Source organism: Pleuronectes platessa, chromosome 19 (genome assembly GCF_947347685.1).
Source record: "Pleuronectes platessa chromosome 19, fPlePla1.1, whole genome shotgun sequence".
Classification (NCBI taxonomy): Eukaryota; Metazoa; Chordata; class Actinopteri; order Pleuronectiformes; family Pleuronectidae; genus Pleuronectes; species Pleuronectes platessa.
This window is the reverse complement of record NC_070644.1, coordinates 21,540,840-21,563,196: the sequence shown is the minus strand read 5'-3', so window position 1 is coordinate 21,563,196 and position 22,357 is coordinate 21,540,840. Positions and strand designations below refer to the sequence as shown.

The 22,357-nt window shown below is 40.6% G+C and overlaps 1 protein-coding gene across 1 annotated transcript in view; it reads right to left on the bottom strand.

Annotated features, from left to right (window-relative positions):
* Positions 1 to 22,357, bottom strand: part of dcc (DCC netrin 1 receptor) — a 109,085-nt gene that overhangs the window by 29,346 nt on the left and 57,382 nt on the right. The window contains exons 8-17 of the mRNA XM_053410701.1: positions 18,194 to 18,353; positions 14,814 to 14,968; positions 13,945 to 14,093; positions 13,636 to 13,774; positions 11,972 to 12,021; positions 7,181 to 7,322; positions 6,331 to 6,441; positions 4,942 to 5,136; positions 1,216 to 1,311; positions 326 to 348 (exon numbers count right to left, since the gene is read on the bottom strand). Of these exons, the coding sequence (XP_053266676.1) occupies positions 326 to 348; positions 1,216 to 1,311; positions 4,942 to 5,136; positions 6,331 to 6,441; positions 7,181 to 7,322; positions 11,972 to 12,021; positions 13,636 to 13,774; positions 13,945 to 14,093; positions 14,814 to 14,968; positions 18,194 to 18,353 (1,220 nt within the window). The remainder of the gene's footprint in view (positions 1 to 325; positions 349 to 1,215; positions 1,312 to 4,941; positions 5,137 to 6,330; positions 6,442 to 7,180; positions 7,323 to 11,971; positions 12,022 to 13,635; positions 13,775 to 13,944; positions 14,094 to 14,813; positions 14,969 to 18,193; positions 18,354 to 22,357) is intronic.

The window sequence follows — 22,357 nt, the reverse complement described above, 5'->3', positions numbered from 1 at the left end:
CTGCCATTCTCTTCCATCCTTTCATCCTCCTTCTCTCCCTCCCTCTCCACTGTCATTCCCTCTTTTCTCATCTCTTTTCTCTCCCCTCTCATATTTTCCTCTTATCTCTGTCCCCCTCTTCTTTCTACCAGCTTTGATTAAAGTCCATCAAATGACTGGTCTCTGCTTCTGGTTTTCCTGCGACTATGATCCCTTGATGAGCTTTGACATTTTTCAGAAATGTGGTGTTTTTTATGAGAGTAATAAAGGATTCATGTAAGCAGAGGCTGTTTAATTCATAAGATGAAACTTGGCTGAGAGTTGGATGTGTTTTCATTTATCTCACTGCTACAGAGTCTGGAGGCCGAGCTGATGAGTCCCACACAAACACAAATTGTAACAAGTGTGTGGCATCCATTCACAAACCATAAGCTATACAAATAAATACATCTATTGATCTAAAGCATGTACATGACACACAGACTGAGAGCAGTTTAGACTCAAACTGAAATAGCACACAATAGTTCTTGTAGGGACACTACTACTACAGTTAAATATGATCCTGCTATTGTTACTACAGTCTGCTACTAACATGACTCAGTATAGAATTTTACTTGTTTACTTTTAACCACTTTTATTGTTGCATTCAATGAAATGGGCTGTAGAAATAATGTGTATTATTATTCTTTATTTTCTGTTGCACATGAAATCTGTGTGGATTTGATTCAGGTAAAAAACATTTGAAGGTAGCATATTATTGCTACTGCTAAAGCTAATGCTACCAATAAAGGTAATGCTTAAGGTACTGGTGCCACTGTTTTCAATCTGCTGAGGAACCCTAAAAAGTAATACCAGTACCAGTAATACTGCCACCAGTATCAGTATAACACTTAACACACAGTTTTAGGTAATGACTTGTGGTCTGAACTAGTGAAACATGTTATAGGACCTGGTTTGGTTAGGTTCATTAGGGTTAGTTGGGTCAGGGTCAGTTGGGTCAGGGTTAGTTGGGCTAGGTGTAGTATGGTTAGGTTCATTAGAGTCAGTTGGGTCAGTTGGGTCAGTTGGGTCAGTTGGGTCAGGGTCAGTTGGGTCAGTTGGGTCAGTTGGGTCAGTTGGGTCAGTTGGGTCAGTTGGGTCAGTTGGGTCAGGGTCAGTTGGGCTAGGTGTAGTATGGTTAGGTTCATTAGGGTCAGTTGGATCAGGGTCAGTTAGGTCAGTTGTGTGTGATCCTACCTGTCAGAGATCGAGTGACGGCGCTCTCATAAAGGGGAACTCCCTCACCAGCGTTATTGAACGCCTTCAGGGAAATCACATAGTGCGAGCTCGGCTCTGAGGGAAAACGGAGAGAAATTATTTTTAGCAAATACATTATTGTACATTTTCATGTGAAGATTCAACTCCATCCACTTTAAAACCAACGTTTTTTTTTACTTCTGTTCATAATTCAGACGCACATGAAGATAAGTTAAATGGGACAGATTAGATAGAAATAGGTGATGAAGTCTGATCTACTGAGCAGACACATGGTTTTCATAGATGTGCCACACAAGCCAGTCAGATTGACCTTTGACCGTTCAGCTTTTAACGTTAGCTTTTATAGCTTTTATTTCTATTCATTTATCTTTTACCATAGATTTTGTTAATCACTTTGTAACCTTGTTTAGTGTTAATGAAGTTATTATTATTATGATTTCTGTGTACACATGTCATGCTCGTTCTGCCACCACGCGTCACTGTGTCTCATTGTGGCATCGAACGCCCGCATTAGTTAAACAAAAACGTCTGCTCCGTTCCCCACATGAATTAATGATATCTATGAATTATAAATGCCGTGTACATATGTGCACTTGCACCCATGTGTGCATTCAACACAACAGCTGGATCGTACTTTTCATTACTCGTCTATCGTGAAACTCGGGATAGGAATTTTCCTCTGCGAATAAAAACCCTCCTTATTTGTTATTGTCTGCTTTGGCATTCAGCGACTTGTCACAGCCGCAGGAGACGATGCTTCCTCTTTCTCCAGCTCACAATTAGATTTCCACCTAGAGCAGCGTTTTAATAAGTTAATATCAATACGCTACACGTGTAAGTTGCATGTGATAGTAACTATGTTTCATAAAATATTCTGATACAGGCAGGTATATCCTCCATTACTATTGCCACCTCGTTTATTTAGCCTGTTATGGAGTTTTACAGTGAATTAGACAGTTTAGATATGATTATAATCTCCACACACCAGTGTTGTAAACAGTTCTCATATTAATTATATAATTATGTTTTCACACTGAGGGAAGTGGAGAGACCTGATGTGGACTGTTATCAACAGCTCTGTGGGAGATCATCACCTTGAATATTACAGATGAGGTAGAAAGACATTTTATCTATTTATTAAATGTTTTATTTCTTTCAGTGCTTTTATCCAAAGCGACTTACAATATGTGCATTTAACCATGAGGGTACAAACCCAAAGCCCAGTACATCGGTTCTGTCTGAAATCTGTGGTGCTTCCACCTGCTGAACACAGAATAAACTGTAAGAACCAGTCTTTGCTAGAACATACACAACACAAAACATTGTTTAACAGTGAGTTTCTTCTTCTCATTAGATGAAGCAGCACCTGATCTGTCCTCAGCAGCAACATGGTGGAGATCGGCACCTTCATGCTGGTCAACATGAGGATGACCAGCTTCATCTACACAACACTTCATGTTTTCCTCCCTTGACTAAAGAATGCCTGCAACTGTTTAGAGTTGGCTCATTGCTGAGTGTCATGGATAATGGACTTTATTTCTATATTCATTATGGTTGGTTAAAAAAACACTTATTAGAACAATGTTTATCTTTTGCGTTCTGATTTGATACTTAAGATAAGAACCAGTGTTTTATTTTTCTTCTTTGCCATAAGAGACAGAACATGGTCATCACAGCTGTGTCCTTCAGGCTCGTCCATCCCTAATAAAATGATAGGAAACATAAAAGTATTGCATTATTGTAGAGGAAGTGTTACTTATGAACAAAGTGTGTATCCTTATTATCTGTGGATATTAAACTATGTATTTGAATATGCTTTTGGATTAAACTGCACTACCAAGATAATGAATGTACAGTATGGAGTTCTATCAGATTCAAGGTGTTGCATATATTATTTATAAATTATGTTACAACACATCAACACCATTACTCTTACTAATAAAGATCTTTAGCAGACGTAATGCTACTTTAAACAGCTGCTCTTAAAATGCAGATGTGACTTTAAATACTCAGGTTTCAGTTCATCACAGTAAATTTGTTTCTGCAGAATAAGAATCTGTGTAACGTAGTCAAGTCCAATGGGTTGGCGAGTGAAACAACTTTACATAACATCAGATATCTTACGTGCTGGAGATTACTCTCTGGACACGCACAGTCTCCTGTCTCGGTTTAAAAGATTCATCCTCAAACTCTAACGCTTCTCTCTGCTGGGCCATTACTGCTGGTATCTCGCCTCCGGGCTAGTGGAGCTAAGCTAACAAGATACAGAGACACCGATACCTGCGAATCACTTCTAACACATCTAAAAAAAATACTTAACTGTACTTACCACAGAATCGGGAGCGCAGACGTCTTTAACTTCTCCGTCAGGAGAACAAGCCGAACATCAAACCATGGTATTCATCCGATGTGTGAGTGGAAGTGTTTCCATGATCTCATGTGGTGTTAACTGACGGGGTTAGCCTGTTAGCTCCGGTAGAGCCGAGCAGGCAGGAGGCTAGGAGCTGCAGTCGGCGCGCTGACTGTGACGTCACTTGAATTTCAAACCTCTCTATCGCTTAAACGAGGGAGTTAGAAAAAAATTCACCCCCCTCAGAGTTGTCATGAAGGAAGACCTTGCGATTGAGACTAAAACCAATTTTTTAACCATGCTGTAAATAGGTTTAATTCTGCTCTAAAGTCGGCCTTTTTAACATGGGAGTCTTTGGGACTTTCTGTTTCTTCCAACCCTAACCCTCTGTGGCCACCCAGTGAACTGCAGCTATTTACACTTCATCGCTTAATTAACATGATTCAGTATTTTTCCATCAGAATTAAAAATTCAGTCAGTGTGAAGTATTATTAAAAGGTTCCCTGAACTGTGTAAGCAAATGTTTTATTACTTCAGTTACCAGTTGCCGATTCTCTTTAAAGAACTACTTAATTTAAAGAAACCAGACAGAACATACAATAGTCGAGTTAGACACCAAGATAAATAAAACCCAAATGATCATAAAACTGCAGCTTTTAAGTTTGAAAAGTGATCTGAGACCTAAACTATATTCCAAAAGAAAACGAGCCCTAAGTGACCTGAGCTTGATTTGATGAACTTTAATGTTATAACTATTCACCCTGTTCTGAATAAAACATTTTGATCATGAGTTTCTAAATAGAATTTAGAAAACTGCATTAATAAAACTAACCCTATTCCAGTTTACGGAGTCATATGATGATTGGAAGCATCTGTCAAACATGTAGCTGAAAAATGCTGTGAAAAGTCCAGTAGGATGCACGAATGTGATTAAGATGTATACATGTCTATACATATATACATAACATTTAAATAATGTGACTAAAATTTGAATTCTCAGTTTTGTCAAGTTTTCTTCAAATCAACCTTTTAACAGTTTTTTTTGTGGCAAGATGTTTTTTTTTTTAAATGACTTAAGAGACAACTTTGTTTTTGCACAGTGTCGGTGTTAGGCTAAAATGAACCTCGTCCAATGATCTGTACTGGCTCACGACACCTGAACTAACTAAATAGAGCAGCTTGATGACATCATCTGTATTCTCAATTTGACTCTTTTATAGTTCATACAGCTTTAGAGTCGGTAGAAGCTTCAAAAATACTTCAAAGTTTGGCTTTGTTTTCAGTTTTTTGCTAAAGTAAACAGACCAAAAGTAGAGTCTTTATTAACGACACAGCTGACACCCCCCCGTCCTTACCCAGGTTTTCGATGGAGAAGTATCTCTGCTTGCTGTCCACCCGGACCGTCTCTGCATAAGGACTTCCCACTCCGTAGCCGATGATGTAACCTCGGACCAGGATGTTGGGGCTGAGGGGCGGAGTCCAGGACATGATGATGCTGTTGGGCAGCGGCCTGACATGCAGAGAGCTCGGCTGGTCGGGTACCTGACTCTCTGCAGGAACACAACAGCTGTGTTACACCTCACATTACACCTCAGAAGAAGATCGAGCGGTTGTGGTAGTTCTGTTGTCCTGGCCTCCACAACCACCAGTGCTAAAGCTAACCATGTTTGCAGCTGCAGTAACAGGCACTTACATGGTGCGGCCTTAGCTAGCAGATGCTAACCCTGTTAGCTGTGTATTAAGCCCTATAAGGCCTGAAACTTCTTCCTCAACCTCAGATTAGATCCGAGAAGCTTTGTTTGGTTCCTCTGGGAGAGAAACGCTACACATCACTTTATTGAATGATAATCCATTGAAATGAGATTTAAGTCTCTGTGTGTCTGGGCCTGGAAACATGGTTAGCATAGATGTGTTTGTATCTCAGCAGCTTCCTGCTGATCAGAGCATCGTCCTTCGAGCTTCTGCGAGGTCAGCTCCTGTCACAACGAGACATGACCAGACGACCAAACCGCTTCAATGAGGTCTGTTGATTTCTTCTCTCTTGAAACAAACTTTGTACTGGTCCGTTTTATGTTGTATGTTGTGTTGCACCATATTTTAACTTTTGACTTAAGACGGTTTTGTTTATCGAGAATATTTGTACATTTGTACAAAAAGGTACAAGTTATAGGAGGGAAATAGACATAAAAACGTGCTCAAATAAAATTATATCTTAGACTAGGGGTTAGAGGTCTCTCAGTGTTCACGTTGAGACAGTGACTCAGATATTTGTTCTCACACAGAGAACCTACAGAACATGTCAGGAACACGTCAGGAAAACGTCAGGAACACGTCAGGAACACGTCAGGAACACGTCAGGAACACGTCAGGAACACGTCAGGAACACGTCAGGAACACGTCAGGGAAACAGTTTATGTCTAACAACATGTTTAAAGAAATAGATTACCTCCTGTTTTAAATATATCTTAGTATTAGTCTTCTGTGATGATGAGTAGTTTCTTTCATTCTCTCCTCCTTTCAGGTTCTCTCCTCTTTCACTGCTCTCTTTTTAGTATCTCCTCTCCTTTGTCCCTCCCCCTCCTTCCTTTCCCCTCTCGTCCCCTGAAGCAAATCTTCTCTCCATCCATCTCAGCCCTTAGCTAGCTAGATATGTATGTGTGTTGGGACACTCGAGGTATTTACACGTTGGACAGATTACAGCTACCACACATAAGACACACACACACACACACACAAACACTTACCATCCAGGTCGTTTTCGGGTGTCTCAGCAGTGAACCAGTCGCTTGCTGGTCCTGTTCCATTGGCCGTCATGGCTGCGACCTGGAAACTGTACTGACTGCCCTTCTCCAAACCTGAGACAGAGACAAAGAAAATCAAACAAAGTGAACTAAATATAAAGAAACAATAAATGTTCAAAGTGAAACCGCAATTTCTTTATCTCATTTACAGAAATTCAGTTTATTATTCTCACACAGTAAAAAAGGTGATTATTGCACACACACAAACACATACACTAACACACACACACACACACCTGTCACTGGATAATTAATTCCTGCACAATGAAAACGGATGAAGATAACATCAGTACAAAATAATGAAAAGGAAGATCAGTTTCATTCAACTCCTGCAAACCTCAAATAAAAATGATAGCTTGTGGCAGTTTAAACGTGCGCACACACACACACACACAAACACACAAACACACACACTTCCAAACACAACAGTAATGTTGAAGGAACTTCATCGGCCTAAAAAGCATCTGCCTTTCCTTAAAAACCCAGTTTCATAATAACGTTTAAAACTGCTCCCTAACCCTTCTCCAGATTTTGTATATTTTTAATTCATTCATCTTTTGGACAAAGAACAAGCTCCAGTTTTATTGAATTTATCTTGATGAGAAAATGGTGCAAAATGCCTGCTTGATAAATCTGCTGCTGGAGAAAATGCCTGAAAAAGTCTGAGTGTCCGTTTGTTTATATTGTTAAAAACTGCAGAGCTCAGACGTTTTAAGACTTAAGTTAAAAATAGATGGAACGTTAGAGACGTAAAGTGAAACAACATAAGATTGTTTTTGATGCCGGTTCTCACCTGTGAACAGGAACCAGAAGTTGTTGGGTTCAATGGCCTCTTGGTCTCCACGCCGACCCGTCTTCCTGTATTTGATCTTGTAGGCGCTGATGATGCCGTTCTGGGCGCCGCGCAGAGGCGGCTGCCATGACACCTTGATGCTCTGAAAACAATAAACACACAAACTAAAGACTGAACAAACTATGTGGGTTCCAGTTGTTTTCTGTCTCAAACTGTGTCATGGCCCCTGCTGTTTCTGTGTGTCCTTGTACAGCTATCTTTGTGAGGACCAGTTTGAGTCTACAGCCCAGGTCCTCACTTTGCCCCCCCCCCCTTTAATAGACTATTTAGTGGTTAAGACTTGGTTCTAGGGTTAGGGTTAGGTTAAGGTTAGGTTAGGGCTAGGCATTTAGTTTGGATGGGTAAGGGGCTAGGGAATGCATTATGTCAGTGAGCGTCGTCACTAAAGGCCAATTTAGTGACGACAGGAGCAGGTAAATAATGAACGTGGACTTCTTCTGGGAACTCATGAGGTAGGCTTCTCTAAGCTCGTCTTCCGTTGCGCCACCTACTGGTCTGGCACCCAAAAACTATAAATCAAAAAGTGTCCGTCCGATCAGTAACGGACTCGGAGAAGCATACATTGGCCTTAAGATAGCTGTACAAACATGTATGTGTGTATTAATGAATGAACATACATGAATTAGAAAATGTACCGACTTCTTTCTCCCTCTATTATTTTCCTCATGTTTAATATTTGTCTTTTCTACTCCTGCTCATCGTGTCGTTACATAAAACAATAATTCTCACAATGTCATTTTCTAATAATAAAAGTGAATATATTTTGATTTATATTGAAAAAACACTGAATATTCTACTTCAAATATTAGGGTTAGGGTTAGCCATTCATCCAACTAAACAATCTTCTTCTTTAAGGGAGCAGGAAACAATTTCATACAAAACTATATGCATTATATAATATGTTGTAAATTCGGATCCGGATATTAACCGACAACCGCATTAACACACACACACACACTGATGGTGTGTATCCTCCACGTCTGTGATGTAATCGGGCCAACGAGCTGTTTAAATATTCAAACGGTCACAGAGGAATTCATCAACATTCAGCTGCACCTGTTCCCTCGGCTGCTCCGCATCTCACTAATTGATTAAGGCAGAACTGATTACTGGGGGGGGGGGACAAATTTATAAATGTGTGTGTCGGCCAAATTCCTTCATACTCTGCCTCCCTCGCTCTCTGGCCGGGTGTCATCACGCACTTCATTAAACCATTAGCCACGTTGACAGGACACAGTTGGATGTGAGGTCTCCATGGAAACGATACAGGGGTTGTTGGAACAATTCCCAAAGAAACACGAGGAGGAAACCATCCATGAAGAAGGAAGCACCATGACCCCGGAGGGAAACACTCCTGAGTAGCAGGAGCAACAACAACACTCGGATACCACAATGTTCACGTGGTTTATTGTCTGTCACGACTATTAATAAAGTCACTGTGCTATAACTTCACTGCTGCTGCTGCTTCCACAAACTGTTCCTGCAGCTGCAGAGATGCTGATTCGACACCGTCTCATCTGCGATAACTCATCATCAGAAAGCACCTCGTAAACTTCCACTGCTACGCAGACGACACCCAGCTTTACATTTATGAAGCCTGATGAACCGAATCACTTCGTCCAACTTCAGGAACATCCCAAGAACATCCAGGTCTGGATGACCTACAACTCCTTACTTCTAAATTCAGATGGAGCTCATTGTAATTGTCCCTAAACATCTGAGAGAAACACTGTGGGACCAGATAGTCCCCTTGGAGTTAGTTTGTCCCCAGCTCCACTGTGAGGAACCTGAGTTAGGACCAGGACATGTGACCCACATATAGAACAAGTATCTAGGACTTTTTGTTCCACCTGCACAGTATCATGAACATGAGGAACATCCTGTCTCAGAAGGAAGAGAGTCGTTTCTCAGTTTGTGCTTTTACCCTCAGACTGAACTATCCCACTAAACTCTGCTCAATACATGTTGAGTTTGATTTAAGTTTAGACACGAACTGATTAATTAAGCTCTTTCAGGTGTATTTCTTCTTTCCATATGTGATCACGAGGTGATGTGGCCCCGGGCGTTACTGCACAAAAATCCTCTCTGTTTTGCCCCAGTCTGAAAGGTTTGGCAGTTCAGCTGCTTTGTGTTCAGATGAAGCTGCTGTTATAAATCATATATATATAAAAAGGCATGTGAAGCTGCGGCCTCGTTTGTCAACTTCAAACACTCCAGGAGCCTCCGACCAATTTTCCCTCAGTGGAAAACACTGATATCTGCAGAAAGTTGAAGACACTGATAATAATAAATTCTGAAATTAGCAGAACAACCCTGAAAATCCCGGGAATCAGAATCCAGATGTTTCAGATCATAAGTATTTTTTTCTAAATTCATGACAAAGCTTTGAAGAAATTCAAACCAAGACTGGAATTAATTGAATGTGTTTATCCTCCGTTCCTGTAGCTGCATACAGAACACCTCATTCACCCTGTGACCTCCACACACACACAGACACACAAAAAGATTGCCCCTCTTAACCAGAGGACATGAACAAACAATCACAGATTGAATTCAGGGAGTGTTTACTCACCTGGTTTGTCTGTATGAGTGTGTGTGCGTGTGTATGTTTGTGTGGGTGTGGGTGTGTGTCTGTGTGTGTGTGTATGTTTGTGTGTGTGTGTCTGTTTATGTGTGAGTGTGTGTTTGTGTGTGTATGTTTGTGTGTGTGTGTTTGTGTGTGTGTGTGTCTGTTTATGTGTGAGTGTGTGTTTGTGTGTGTGTGTGTTTGTGTGTGTGTGTGTGTTTGTGTGTGTGTGAGAAAGAGAGACTGTGTGTGCGTGTGTGTGTGTGTGTGTGTGTGTGTGTGTGTGTGTGTGTGTGTGTGTGTGTGTGTGAAACTGTGTGTATTTGATAATGTCTTCTCAGTAAAAGGAGCAATCACATGGAGGACAGTAGGGCTGCCACGATTAGTCGATTAGTGGCAGAAAGTTGGACTATGGGCAGAAAATCCGACGGTGGTCTCTGGTTCGACTCCACTGTCTAAGTGCCTACCCCACCCCACTGTCTAAGTGCCCCTGAGCAAGGCATCTTACTCCCCCAACACCTGCTCCCCGGGCGCCGTGCATGGATGCCCACTGCTCTGTGTGACCTCCTGTGTTCACCAGATGGGTCAAAGGCCGAGAACAAATTTCCCCCCATTTGCATGTCCTGTGTGTGTGTGTGACCAATAAATGTATCTTCTTCTTCACTCTTCAGCTGCAGCTGGTTGTGTCTGTGACTCTCAGTCAGTTGTTCTCTCAGGAGATGGAACCCACTCAGCAGAGAGAACAGACGCTCAGGGAGAGAAGGAGGAAACACTTTCATGTTCAGACTCACACATCAGACTCACTCTCATCAAGCTGCTGCTTTAACATAGAACAATTTCATAGTGTGGATTCAAAGTTTAGACAGTAACTGATTCCATGTCCTTAAACTTGAAAATAAAGATTTCTCTTTAGTCAAACTGTTTCTACCTTTGAGGTCGGGATGTAATGTGTGTTTGATTTCAACACCTGCTGCTCCGTCTATTTCACCTTCTTTTAACAAGCACATTGTCTTTTTAAATAAATGTTTGGTTATGAGAAAAATCGTCTTCCTTTTTAAACATGTTTCATGAAGCTTTTCGAGCATCACACGGCTCTGACATCATGATCAATCAGCTCTGACCCCAGAGCCGATATCACAGATATCAATCACATGCAGGACAAGAAGGCGACAGAAAGTAAATGAGGTCGGCTCTCCACAGACCAAGTGACCCTCCTTTTTATGGACATAAATTATGAGCCACTCACAACGTCTCTGAAAACGTTCATCATTTTCTCTGCTGCTGCTTTCTGAGCACAACTCCTGTCACAAACATCTGAAGATGCAGGATTTCTTTTTATGAGGTGAACATTTTATCTGAGCATCTTCCATCACGTCTCTTATTTATCTGTTTCCACAGAAGGTGCAAATCACTGTGATACGGGTGAAGAAGTAATATAAAGCCAAAGAAATTACAGGCAGAAAGAATCAAGAATGGATATTTTAACGTACAGGTGGAGAAAAGAATCACTGCCCTGCAGTTGAATGACTCCACAAATCATTTTTTCTAACATTCACCTGCATCTTAGTTTACTACACGCTGACCAAGAGACGTTCTTTGTCCTCGAGAGAGAAGCTGAACGTCCTCTTTGTTCTGTCATAGATCCCCTCACAACCTAAACCCCTTAAACATCCAACACATACTACGCCAAACATTCTGTGACATCACAGGAAGTGTGTGTGTGTGTGTAGGTTTGTGTGTGTGTGTGTGTGTGTGTGTGGCATCCATCAGTAGAATGAGGTCGGATCATTAGAGAGCAGCAGCTGAGTGTCACAGTTTGAATGTGTTTGTCACGTTCACAGTGAAAAGAACTGGAAGAAAAACTGAAATAAACCTAAAATTTTAAAGATTTTTGTCAACAAATAAAACTTAAACGGAAAGTGAGACCACAGAAAAGTCTTTGAATTAATTTACTTTAAAATGGTTGGTATTACATATATTACAGGTTTGTCCTCACCACTCACAGTGAGCAACAACACGCTGCTCAGTCGTCAGTGGTAGTTTAATGTTTGGTTCAGTACTCTGCCCAAGGACTGTGATATGTGGAGTCCGGGATGGAACCACCAACCTTCAACTTTGATTCCTTAGCCACAGTGTGGAGACGAGGGTGTGAAAATCAAACTCACCCTGGACAGGACGACCTCTAATGTGATGTTCTGAGGAGGAGCGCTGGGAACTGCAACAAACAGAAAGAACTCTATTCAAATAAAGACTGAACTATAATTTTATTTCTAATTTAGAGAGAATCTTATCTTTCATTTTATTTTTATTAGAAACTAAATACCAACAGACATTTTAACAACTACAATAAAAAATGAACCAGTCAATCAAAAAACAAAGTCGACAGCTCTGCTCCAATCAGAGCATTTATCAACAGTTAGTGTCCTGCTACAGGATTTTAATGACATGAGGGAGAAGCTTTTATACACAACATCATTTTATATAAACAGATGGACTCAGATTATACATTAAAAACTGTTTATATTTATAAAAACATATAAATAGGCCAATTAATATAATTTTGTTACATCTAAAACATGATTCTGTTATTTCTGTGCTATCATCTTTAAAAATCTAAAAAAAAAAAAGAAAATTAGTTTTCAGATGTCTACACATCTGTGTTTGTCATAAGATCTACATTTTAATTATTTTTTTTTGGGGGGGGGGGGGGGGGGATCAGGGATTTACACCCCTAACCCGAGGGATGATTCATTTTTGGAATTACTCGTAAATGCTCTTAATGCATTAACGCATGCGCAGAATGAGCCGCTCCTAAAGGCCTCAGTATGCTTCTCCGAGTCCGTTTCGGAATGTCTGACGGACGGATCGGACGGACCCTTTTTGATTTATAGTTCTACGAGCCTTTTTGTTGTGAAAACAATTCACCGCCAGAACAGTAGATGGCGCCACGGAGGTCGAGCTTAGAGAAGCCTACCTCATGAGGTATATAGAAGAAGTCCACGTTGGTTTATTTACGTCCTCCCGGCTCCTCAAACACAGTGAACGATGGCAACTAACAGAAAAAGGATGTTGATGACGCGACAGTTTTTGCTGAATAAAGTGACACCCAGCGGGTCAAAATGCTTTTGTTATCGTGTCTTAGCGCAGCGGTTCCCCGGTCTTGTTTCCAAACTGCGCTGCTAATTCAACAGCTTGAAGCTACACGGAGGCAGCTAGCTTCCCCCCCAGCTTCCACACACAGTCAGCACGGACACCCGATACTAACTACTACCAAGTGTTTGCTTCTAACCTGACGGTGTTTGAGAAACAGTGTCATGAGCCGTGGGATTAAAGTCAGCGGGTTTTTGCGCTGTTCACACCGCAGTTAGCATGGTGGCTAGCCCGCTATCCCCGTTATCAAAGTTCGTAATAACCGTATGTGATCGTACACACATGCTGTAAGTGCTCTAACCAGCCACCGTCAGCCGGACACACTTGTCACATTAATCATAGAGTCGTAGTTGTGATTTTGGTTTATTGTGATGTAGGGAATGGAACAGGAAGTTTCCATTCCGAAATGCTGGCGTTAGCGGACCAATCACAGCCAAGTGCTATCCGTGGGCTGTCCGTCATTTCGACGTGTAGTTAGAAAAATGAGAGCTGCACGAAAAGCTCTCCGAGGAGCCGGAGAGGCACGGAGAGGGCGTTCCACGTTGGAGAGGGCGGTCCTATCTGTCCGTGTCCGTCAAAACGGAGAAGCATACATTGGCCTTAACCCTAACCAGATTGCTAAGATCATTACAACTGATCAACATGTTTCACTGGACAAACTGTGGACTTTAGAACTCACCATCTGATTGGGTCGTGACGCTCACGGCCTCGGAGGCGGGGCCTGGCCCGTAGCGGTTGATGGCCAGAACACGGACGGTGTAATCGGTGAACTTATGGAGTTCCTCCATTTTGTAGTTTAGCCCGTCTACCTCCACACTCTGAAAATACACAGTGAGTCCAACGTAAAACATCTCGGATCATCTAAGATCACATTACTGGTAGAACCAGCAGAACCAGCAGAACCACTGGAACCACTGGAACCAGTAGATCCACTTCTGACCAGTAGAACCAGTAAAACCAGCAGAACCTCATGTGCATTGGTTCTGACCTGCTCCTTGTCGAACGGACTCTCGCTCCACATCAGCCTGTAGCCGAGCACGGGGCCGTTTGGTTGGCCGGGAGGTTCCCAGCTCACCTGGAGGGAGGCCGGGGACAGAGCCTCCACTCGGAGGGACTCCACCCGGCTGGGGACCTGGACTGTGGAGACAGACACACAATAAAGTAAATCAACTACAGAGACACAAAAAATAACTTAAACTACAGTGACCCACTGTTACTAAAACTACAAACACACTGTTACTAAAATTAGGAACACAGAGTCACACTAATAATAAAACTGTAAACACACTGACACTAAAACTGCAGACATACAGACCTTGTTGAGGACCTGGACCCGAGACACAGAGAGAAAACTAAATCTCCTCGATGAGAAAGTAACTCTGTGATTATGCATTTTGTTAATATCTAATATCTGTTTGTATCACTGCACTTTTTATCTGTTTTGTTTTGAATGTTCTGTATAAACACATGTGACTCTTCCCCCATTAATATCACAAGCAGAACTGTGTATTACTCTCATAAAACACCAGGTGAATACAGTTTGCAGACATCACTCATGGTAGATATGCAGAAGGTGATTATAAGAAATGGAGGCTCGCAGTCTGTTGGGTTGTTTGTTGTCAGGATTGAAAAGCAAACAAAAATCTCAGAAGTGGAATAAAGAGGAAAATGAAGAAACAGAAGAGTGAGCAACAAACACACTAAATGCAACAGGCAGGTAAATGATGGCCTAATGGCCTAAATAAACAGTGAGGAAATAATATTTCAATAGATATTATATTTTAAAAGATCAGGTTTGGGCTGGTGTCTCTGCATCACGTAATGAGTCATTTAACAGAAACAGATTTGGTATCTCACGGTCGGGTTTGGTGGTGATCCTCAGGGGGGCGGAGCTCTCTCCTGGTCCCACGTCGTTATAGGCCACGACTCGGAAGCTGTAGCTCTCGTCTGGTTTCAGATTCGAAACCATCAGTTCCAAAGACTCCGGCTCCGACACGTTCACCGACCGCTCCCTGTCACAGAAATACACTTGATTCAAAATATACTTTGTTTTCTATTACATTTCTATTGTAATAAAGTTTTTATTTATTCAGTTTGATTGAATAGATTCAATAAACGAAATCATATTATATCAGTGATGATCCACGTGATTTCTGTTTTACAGATTATATCCACTGAACCTTTTAAACTGTGATACTTCAAAATCCTGTTTTATTTTGTAACAGAGAAGATAACAGGATCCGTAATCAGATGTAATTTGTGTAATCCCAGATTATCCTCAGATTATCCATTAACCTCCAGGAATCAGCAGGGAACTGAGGAGTACGATGCTTTCACAGAAACACACGGATGACGTCACTGTAAAGTAAACCTGGAAATCTGAAGGGCAGATGATGATGTTACTTTCTTCTGAGGGCTTTTATTTCTAAAATCTCTGCGTCTGCGTCTGTAGTTATTGGGACCGAATGTCTGTGGATTGTTTCATGATGAAACCTCAGTTGCTCTTTGGACCAGTGTAGCGTTCAGAGCTCTGCAGCGCTGCAGGCCAGTTTCTCCCTGAGGTAGAAAAGCTCCTTCAGCTGCAGCTCCGACTGTCAGAGTTCAGCATTTAGCATCAGCAGGAGACTCAGACCTTTTCTACTTAGCGTTCACAGCTGCTGTGAGAACATACTGTGATAATAGAGCTCTGCACTATTAGTCCGTATACGTCAACATGGAGTTTCTTCTAAAGACCCTGAGTTCACAGCCTCATCACTACATTACCAGTTCATTTCACTGTTTAGCTTCGCAGCAGCAACTTGCTTCAATCGGCCTTTTTCTAAGAAGATATCTCAACACTTTCAATCCCTGCAGATGGATTTAAAACGACATCCACCAATCAACTCCAATTTCCTTACATTTAAATATAGATTTAAAACTACATTGTGTTATAAATTGGACTATTTTTCAACTTTAATTTTGTAACCTGGTGTTAAATTCTGCTCTTTGAAATCAAAAGTAAGCAGTCATTTGCAAATCTATGCATTTTACTGTTCGAGAATCCAAAAACTGGATCGTGAGAAAATCAAACATATTTCAATATGACTCATCAGTTGTCCCTATAGGGGGCGCTCTGTAATATCTATGATCAAGTTTGTCTTTAGTGGTGGTGTCCACCTCACTGTGACATTCTAGAATCATGTTAAGCAGTGAGTTTAATAAATCACTTTCTCCAGTACATTACGTGACAACGGGCTAACAAATAATTATAAGAACAAGCAAAACCAAAAACTTAAAACTCAGAGAAGCAACTGAAGGAGAAAATCTTCTGAAAGCAAACAACCAAAAGAACCAGGGAACCAAGTGAGATCCAGGTGCAGCCCATCGCTCCTGAGGAGCTGAGGAGCCTGTGACCTGGAGCCGGATCTCTACAAGATCTACTTATGATCTCTACAAGATCTCTTTATGATCTCTATATGATCTACTTATGATCTCTACAAGATCTCTATATGATCTCTATATGATCTCTATAAGATCTACTTATGATCTCTATATGATCTAAATATAACCTCTATATGATCTCTATATGATCTACATATGATCTCTATATGATCTACATATGATCTCTATATGATCTCTACAAGATCTCTATATGATCTCTACAAGATCTCTATATGATCTCTATAAGATCTACTTATGATCTCTATATGATCTAAATATAACCTCTATATGATCTCTATATGATCTACATATGATCTCTATATGATCTACATATGATCTCTATATGATATAAATATAACCTCTATATGATCTCTATATGATCTACTTATGATCTCTATATGATCACATATTATCTCTATAAGATCTACATATGACCTCTATATGATCTCTATAAGATCTCTATGTGATCTCTATATGATCTACATGTGATCTCTATATGATCTAAATATAACCTCTATATGATCTACATATGATCTACATATGATCTAAATATAACCTCTATATGATCTCTATATGATCACATATGACCTCTATATGACCTCTATATGATCTCTATATGATCTACATATGATCTCTATAAGATCTAAATATAACCTCTATATGATCTCTATATGATCTACATATGATCTCTATATGATCTACATATGATCTAAATATAACCTCTATATGATCTACATATGATCTCTATATGACCTCTATATGACCTCTATATGATCTCTATATGATCACATATGATCTCTATAAGATCTACATATAACCTCTATATGATCTACATATGACCTCTATATGATCTCTATAAGATCTCTATGTGATCTCTATATGATCTACATATGATCTCTATAAGATCTAAATATAACCTCTATATGATCTCTATATGATCACATATGATCTCTATAAGATCTCTATGTGATCTCTATATGATCTACATATGATCTCTATATGATCTACATATGATCTCTATATGATCTCTAAATGATCTACATATGATCTCTATATGATCTAAATATAACCTCTATATGATCTCTATATGATCTAAATATAACCTCTATATGATCTCTATATGATCTAAATATAACCTCTATATGATCTCTATATGATCTACATATAACCTCTATATGATCTCTATATGATCTACATATGATCTCTATATGATCTACATATGATCTCTATAAGATCTAAATATAACCTCTATATGATCTCTATATGATCTCTATATGATCACATATGATCTCTATAAGATCTACATATAACCTCTATATGATCTACGTATGACCTCTATATGATCTCTATAAGATCTCTATGTGATCTCTGTATGATCTACATATGATCTCTATATGATCTACATATGATCTCTATAAGATCTCTATGTGATCTCTATATGATCTACATATGATCTCTATATGATCTACATATGATCTATATATGATCTACATATGATCTACATATGATCTCTATATGATCTCTAAATGATCTACATATGATCTCTATATGATCTACATATGATCTCTATATGATCTCTAAATGATCTACATATGATCTCTATTTGATGTTTATATGATCTACATATGATCTCTATATGATCTACATATGACCTCTATATGATCTCTATATGATCTATATATGATCTGTATAGAGTATAATCTTTATATGATGTTTATATTATCTAAAAGATTCCAGAAAAGTTAGAAGCAATTTTTGCTCCCATCAGAAACCCCAAAATACCAAATAGACCAAAATATAAAAATATCCTGTCTCACCTCTCGACTCCGTCCTGGGAATAATAAACACCGTAGGTCTGCACAGCTCGTCCCGTGTCCTCTGGGGGGCGCCAGCTGAGTCGGACAAATCGGCTGGACACTAGGACAGGGACCAGGTCGCGGGGGGCAGAGGGGAGGACAACGCCTGGGCTGGGGGACACTGGTGGGGGATCAGAGGAGGAGGAGTAAGTCAAAGGGGTGCCTGACGGAGCAGGAGTGTGGGCGGGTCTATACTGAGTGGGCGTGGCCCCTGTTAACAGTTCATTCGGGGGAGGGGGGGCAGGGAGGAGGACAAGGGATGACAGGGGGGAGGTGCAGGGGAGGCGCAGGGGAGGAGCAGAGGAGGTGCAGCAACGAAAAAACGAGAGGAGCAGAATGAGAGATGAGATGAGAGGGAGCGAAAAGATGGAGAAAAGACAAGGAAGAAAGAAGAAGAAGAAGATCACAGGCAAGAAGAGAAAGCAGCAGAGCATTGTTTTCAACCAGCTGATATCAATAACAAGAGCAGATCATACGTTTTCAATCAGCTGATATCAATAATGAGAACCTTCACATTGTGATCACATTTAATTGTTGAGTTCTTTTCAGAGGAACATGTGGTCTTGAATATTGAAATACAAAAAACGACACGCTACACAAGTATCGAGTCATAATGTTTCACAGCTGGCATGTTAGCATGAAATCCGACTGTGGGTGTGTCCTGAAAGGGAAACTGCAATTGGTTGTTGTTGTTATGATCATCGTACCAGCACCGAGCTTCAGACACGCCCCCCCCCCCCCCCCTCAAGTGTTAAAGCAACATGTGATCTGAGCTACGTTACACTGAAGTCACACACGCACTTTATATTTTCAGGTGGACGGCAAAATCAAAAATATCAAATGTGGAAAACAAACGTAGAAACCTGTGAGAGACCCACGAGCCGGGGAGAGGATCCTCACATGGGACTGAGCTTTATTCACTGATCACAAAGGGTCTCGGTAGTTTGACTCTGGTTGAGTTATGAACAGAGGAAGTTGCTCCTTGTTAACTTCTGTGAGACAAACTGGGAAAATGAAACAAATAACATGTGATTGATTGAATTGTGTAGCTGGGGAATGTGTCAGCGACCAGAAGATGTTCAACAGAGTTACTGTGACTTCCTCATCCTCAAAATCATCAAGTAGGAACACGGCAATACTCAATACATCACAAGCACACACACACACACACACATGAACACACAAACACACACATACATGAACACACAGACACACACGTACACACACACATACACAAGAATGACAGAAATCGAATTCATCCGGAGGCTGGAAAGGTTGTGACTGAGTCTTTAAATGCTTTTGTCCATCAGGTCAATAAAGCTTCACTCAACACACACACACACACACACACACAAACACACACACACACACACACATTTGATCACTATGGTGGAGGGAGGGGGGGGGGGGAGAAAACTACAGGGATAAGACAGTAGGAGAAAGATGAATAAAGAGGAGAGCAGGGTATGAAAAGGGAGGAAAGAACAAAATGGAGAGTAAAATACGAGAAAAGAAAAGATTGAAAACACAAGAGAAAGAGGTAAAGAAGATAAAAGAAAAATGACATGAAAACAAGTAGAAAAGAAGGAGGGAGAAAAAGAGGAGTGGATGGAAACAGAGGAGTGTTAACACACATCCTCTCGTCTCTGGGAGATGAGATTTTGGGGTGTGAAGGGCGGATTGGTTCCTGCTCGGTGACCCGGCCAGAGAAGCCGAGGCGTCACTCTCCACCGAAAATAGACGGGTCGGACGAATAATAGAGTCAGACACCACAGAAGAAGAGTGGAAAACAATCTGAGTAAGTGCTGAAGATTACACTGCAGCGTGCACGCCCACATATGATACCTGCACACACACACACACACACACACACACACAGTGTTTTCCATCACTGTGTCCATTTTCTACAAGCTGCTCTGCATTTATATTGTTTCTGCTGCTCGGATGATCTTTAGGGCCGTTTGGTTTCAGCTCCAACGTTTCAGCAGTCACAAGATCTGATTTCATTTTATTTTTATTTGTGTGTGTGTGTGTGTGTGTGTGTGTGTGTGTCTGTATCTGTGTGTGTATGTGTGTGTGTGTGGGTGTGTGGGTGTCTGTATCTGTGTGTGTGTGTGTGTGTGTGTGTGTGTGTCTGTATCTGTGTGTGTGTGCGTGTTACAGAAATACGCATAGGGGGAATTAAAACTCAAGCATAAAAAGACGGCTCCTTAAATGCTCTTTAACATTTACTCTTTCATAAATAAATGAATGTAACTATATTCACACTCATACTAAATGTTCATATTTTTAAATGAAATTTCCTGCAGGTCCTGAGCTCCTGTTTTTAAATAAAAAGTCAGAGGGTAAACACAGTGGTCGTATTGTTGCTGCAGATATACAGAGCTCCAGGGGAGAGGAGGAAACAAGCTAGGTTACGGCTTTTCTCCCATCATGCAACAGATGCACAGATATGCAGTGACAGAGGTTTTTGTCAACACGGGTAAAAGAGTAAAAATAGCTCTTTGTTCAGCTGCTCTTCAGGTGTGAGTGTAAACGGCTCCAGTCGCCTCATGACTCAACAGAAGCTGCTGAGTTTATACACTGATGGTTGTTTATTCCATTCAACTTCAGACTTTAGACAGAAACACATCAGACTTTGTTTCTTCATGTTATTCTTCATATAAATTGAAGGTCTTTAAACTGACCTGAACTGAAGCTTTTATTAGAATTCATTCTTTGTTTTTGTCTAAACTTGTTTAGATTAGTTTAGATTAGTGCTATACAAATTAAAAAATAATTATCATAGATAGTCTTACTTTCAATATATGTACAAAACCAAACTTCAAATATGTAGAACAGATGCTAAATAAATCTGCCTCATTTTATCTTTTTGCCTGTAAATATCCTCTCTCTCTCTCTCTCTCTCTCTCTCTCTCTCTCTCTCTCTCTCTCTCTCTCTCTCTCCTCCAAGTTCTCTCATTCTTTATTAACCTCTATTTGTGCAGACAAAGACTGCTGAGCTTGTTCTCCCTGCTCAGCTTCAACCTGCTCTCTCTGCATTCAATTTCAGGCCTCATTTCAGCCTGTAAAACACACACACACAGACACACACACACACACACACACACACACACACACACACACACACACACACACTCTTTGTGCCCTCTAGTTTAAAATTCCTCTAAAATAGATATTTATTCCTGTAAATCTCCACTGCTGTGGGTGAGTGAGTAAAATCTCTAACATCTTAGTTGTGTGTGTGTGTGTGTGTCTGTGTGTGTGTGTGTGTACGTTTGTCACCTGACCTAAGTGAAGGTGGAAATTTAATTTAATTGACGAAAGCTAAATTAAGTCACATCAACACAAAAAGACGACTCCGCAGAAGAAATATGCTCTTTGCTTTACGTTATTTAAAGTTTGTATTTGTTAGGAGATGACCCTTAGCTCCACTGAGATAAATCTCAGTCATAGATATATATATATATATATATATCTATAACTAAAATTGTCTTGGATTTATTTTATTTTAACATATTTATACTATGGTTGAATCTTTAAAGCTCCTACAACTCCCTGTCCCTCTCTTTCTATATCAAGCAGGTGATATTGAGCAGAGTTTCATTAAATCCCTCCTCTCCCGGTGTTTGAAGCCGTTTCGGAGGCGGATTGAAATGACACTCCGACCGACAGAGCGCTACAGACGCTCCATTTGTTTTGTTGTTGAGGAAACGAGGGAGCAGGACAGAGCAGAGAGTCAGTCTCAAAAATAAAAACACCCAGTTCGTCAGGAGGTAGAGGGACAAGAGAAGGAGGAGGGAAAGTGAGAGAGGAATGTGAGCTGAGCTGAAGAGGAGAAGGAAGAGGAGCATGTGGCTCAGAAGAATCAGGAAACAGATACGATAAGGAGCTCAACGGGAGAGAGGAAGGAAGTTCAATAAGAGGGATCCATCTGTGATCCATAATCAGGTTTGATCTTTTCTGAAAACTGAAGGAAAGGTCAAAGGTCACGAATCCAACAGTTTAACAGAGTCAACTGGGAACATTGACTCTAACAGGAAGTCACTTCCTGTTAGAGAAGTCAGCTCCCAACCTGAATGCAGCGGCGGCGCTTTAAGAAAACAAAGACAAACACGTAACAAA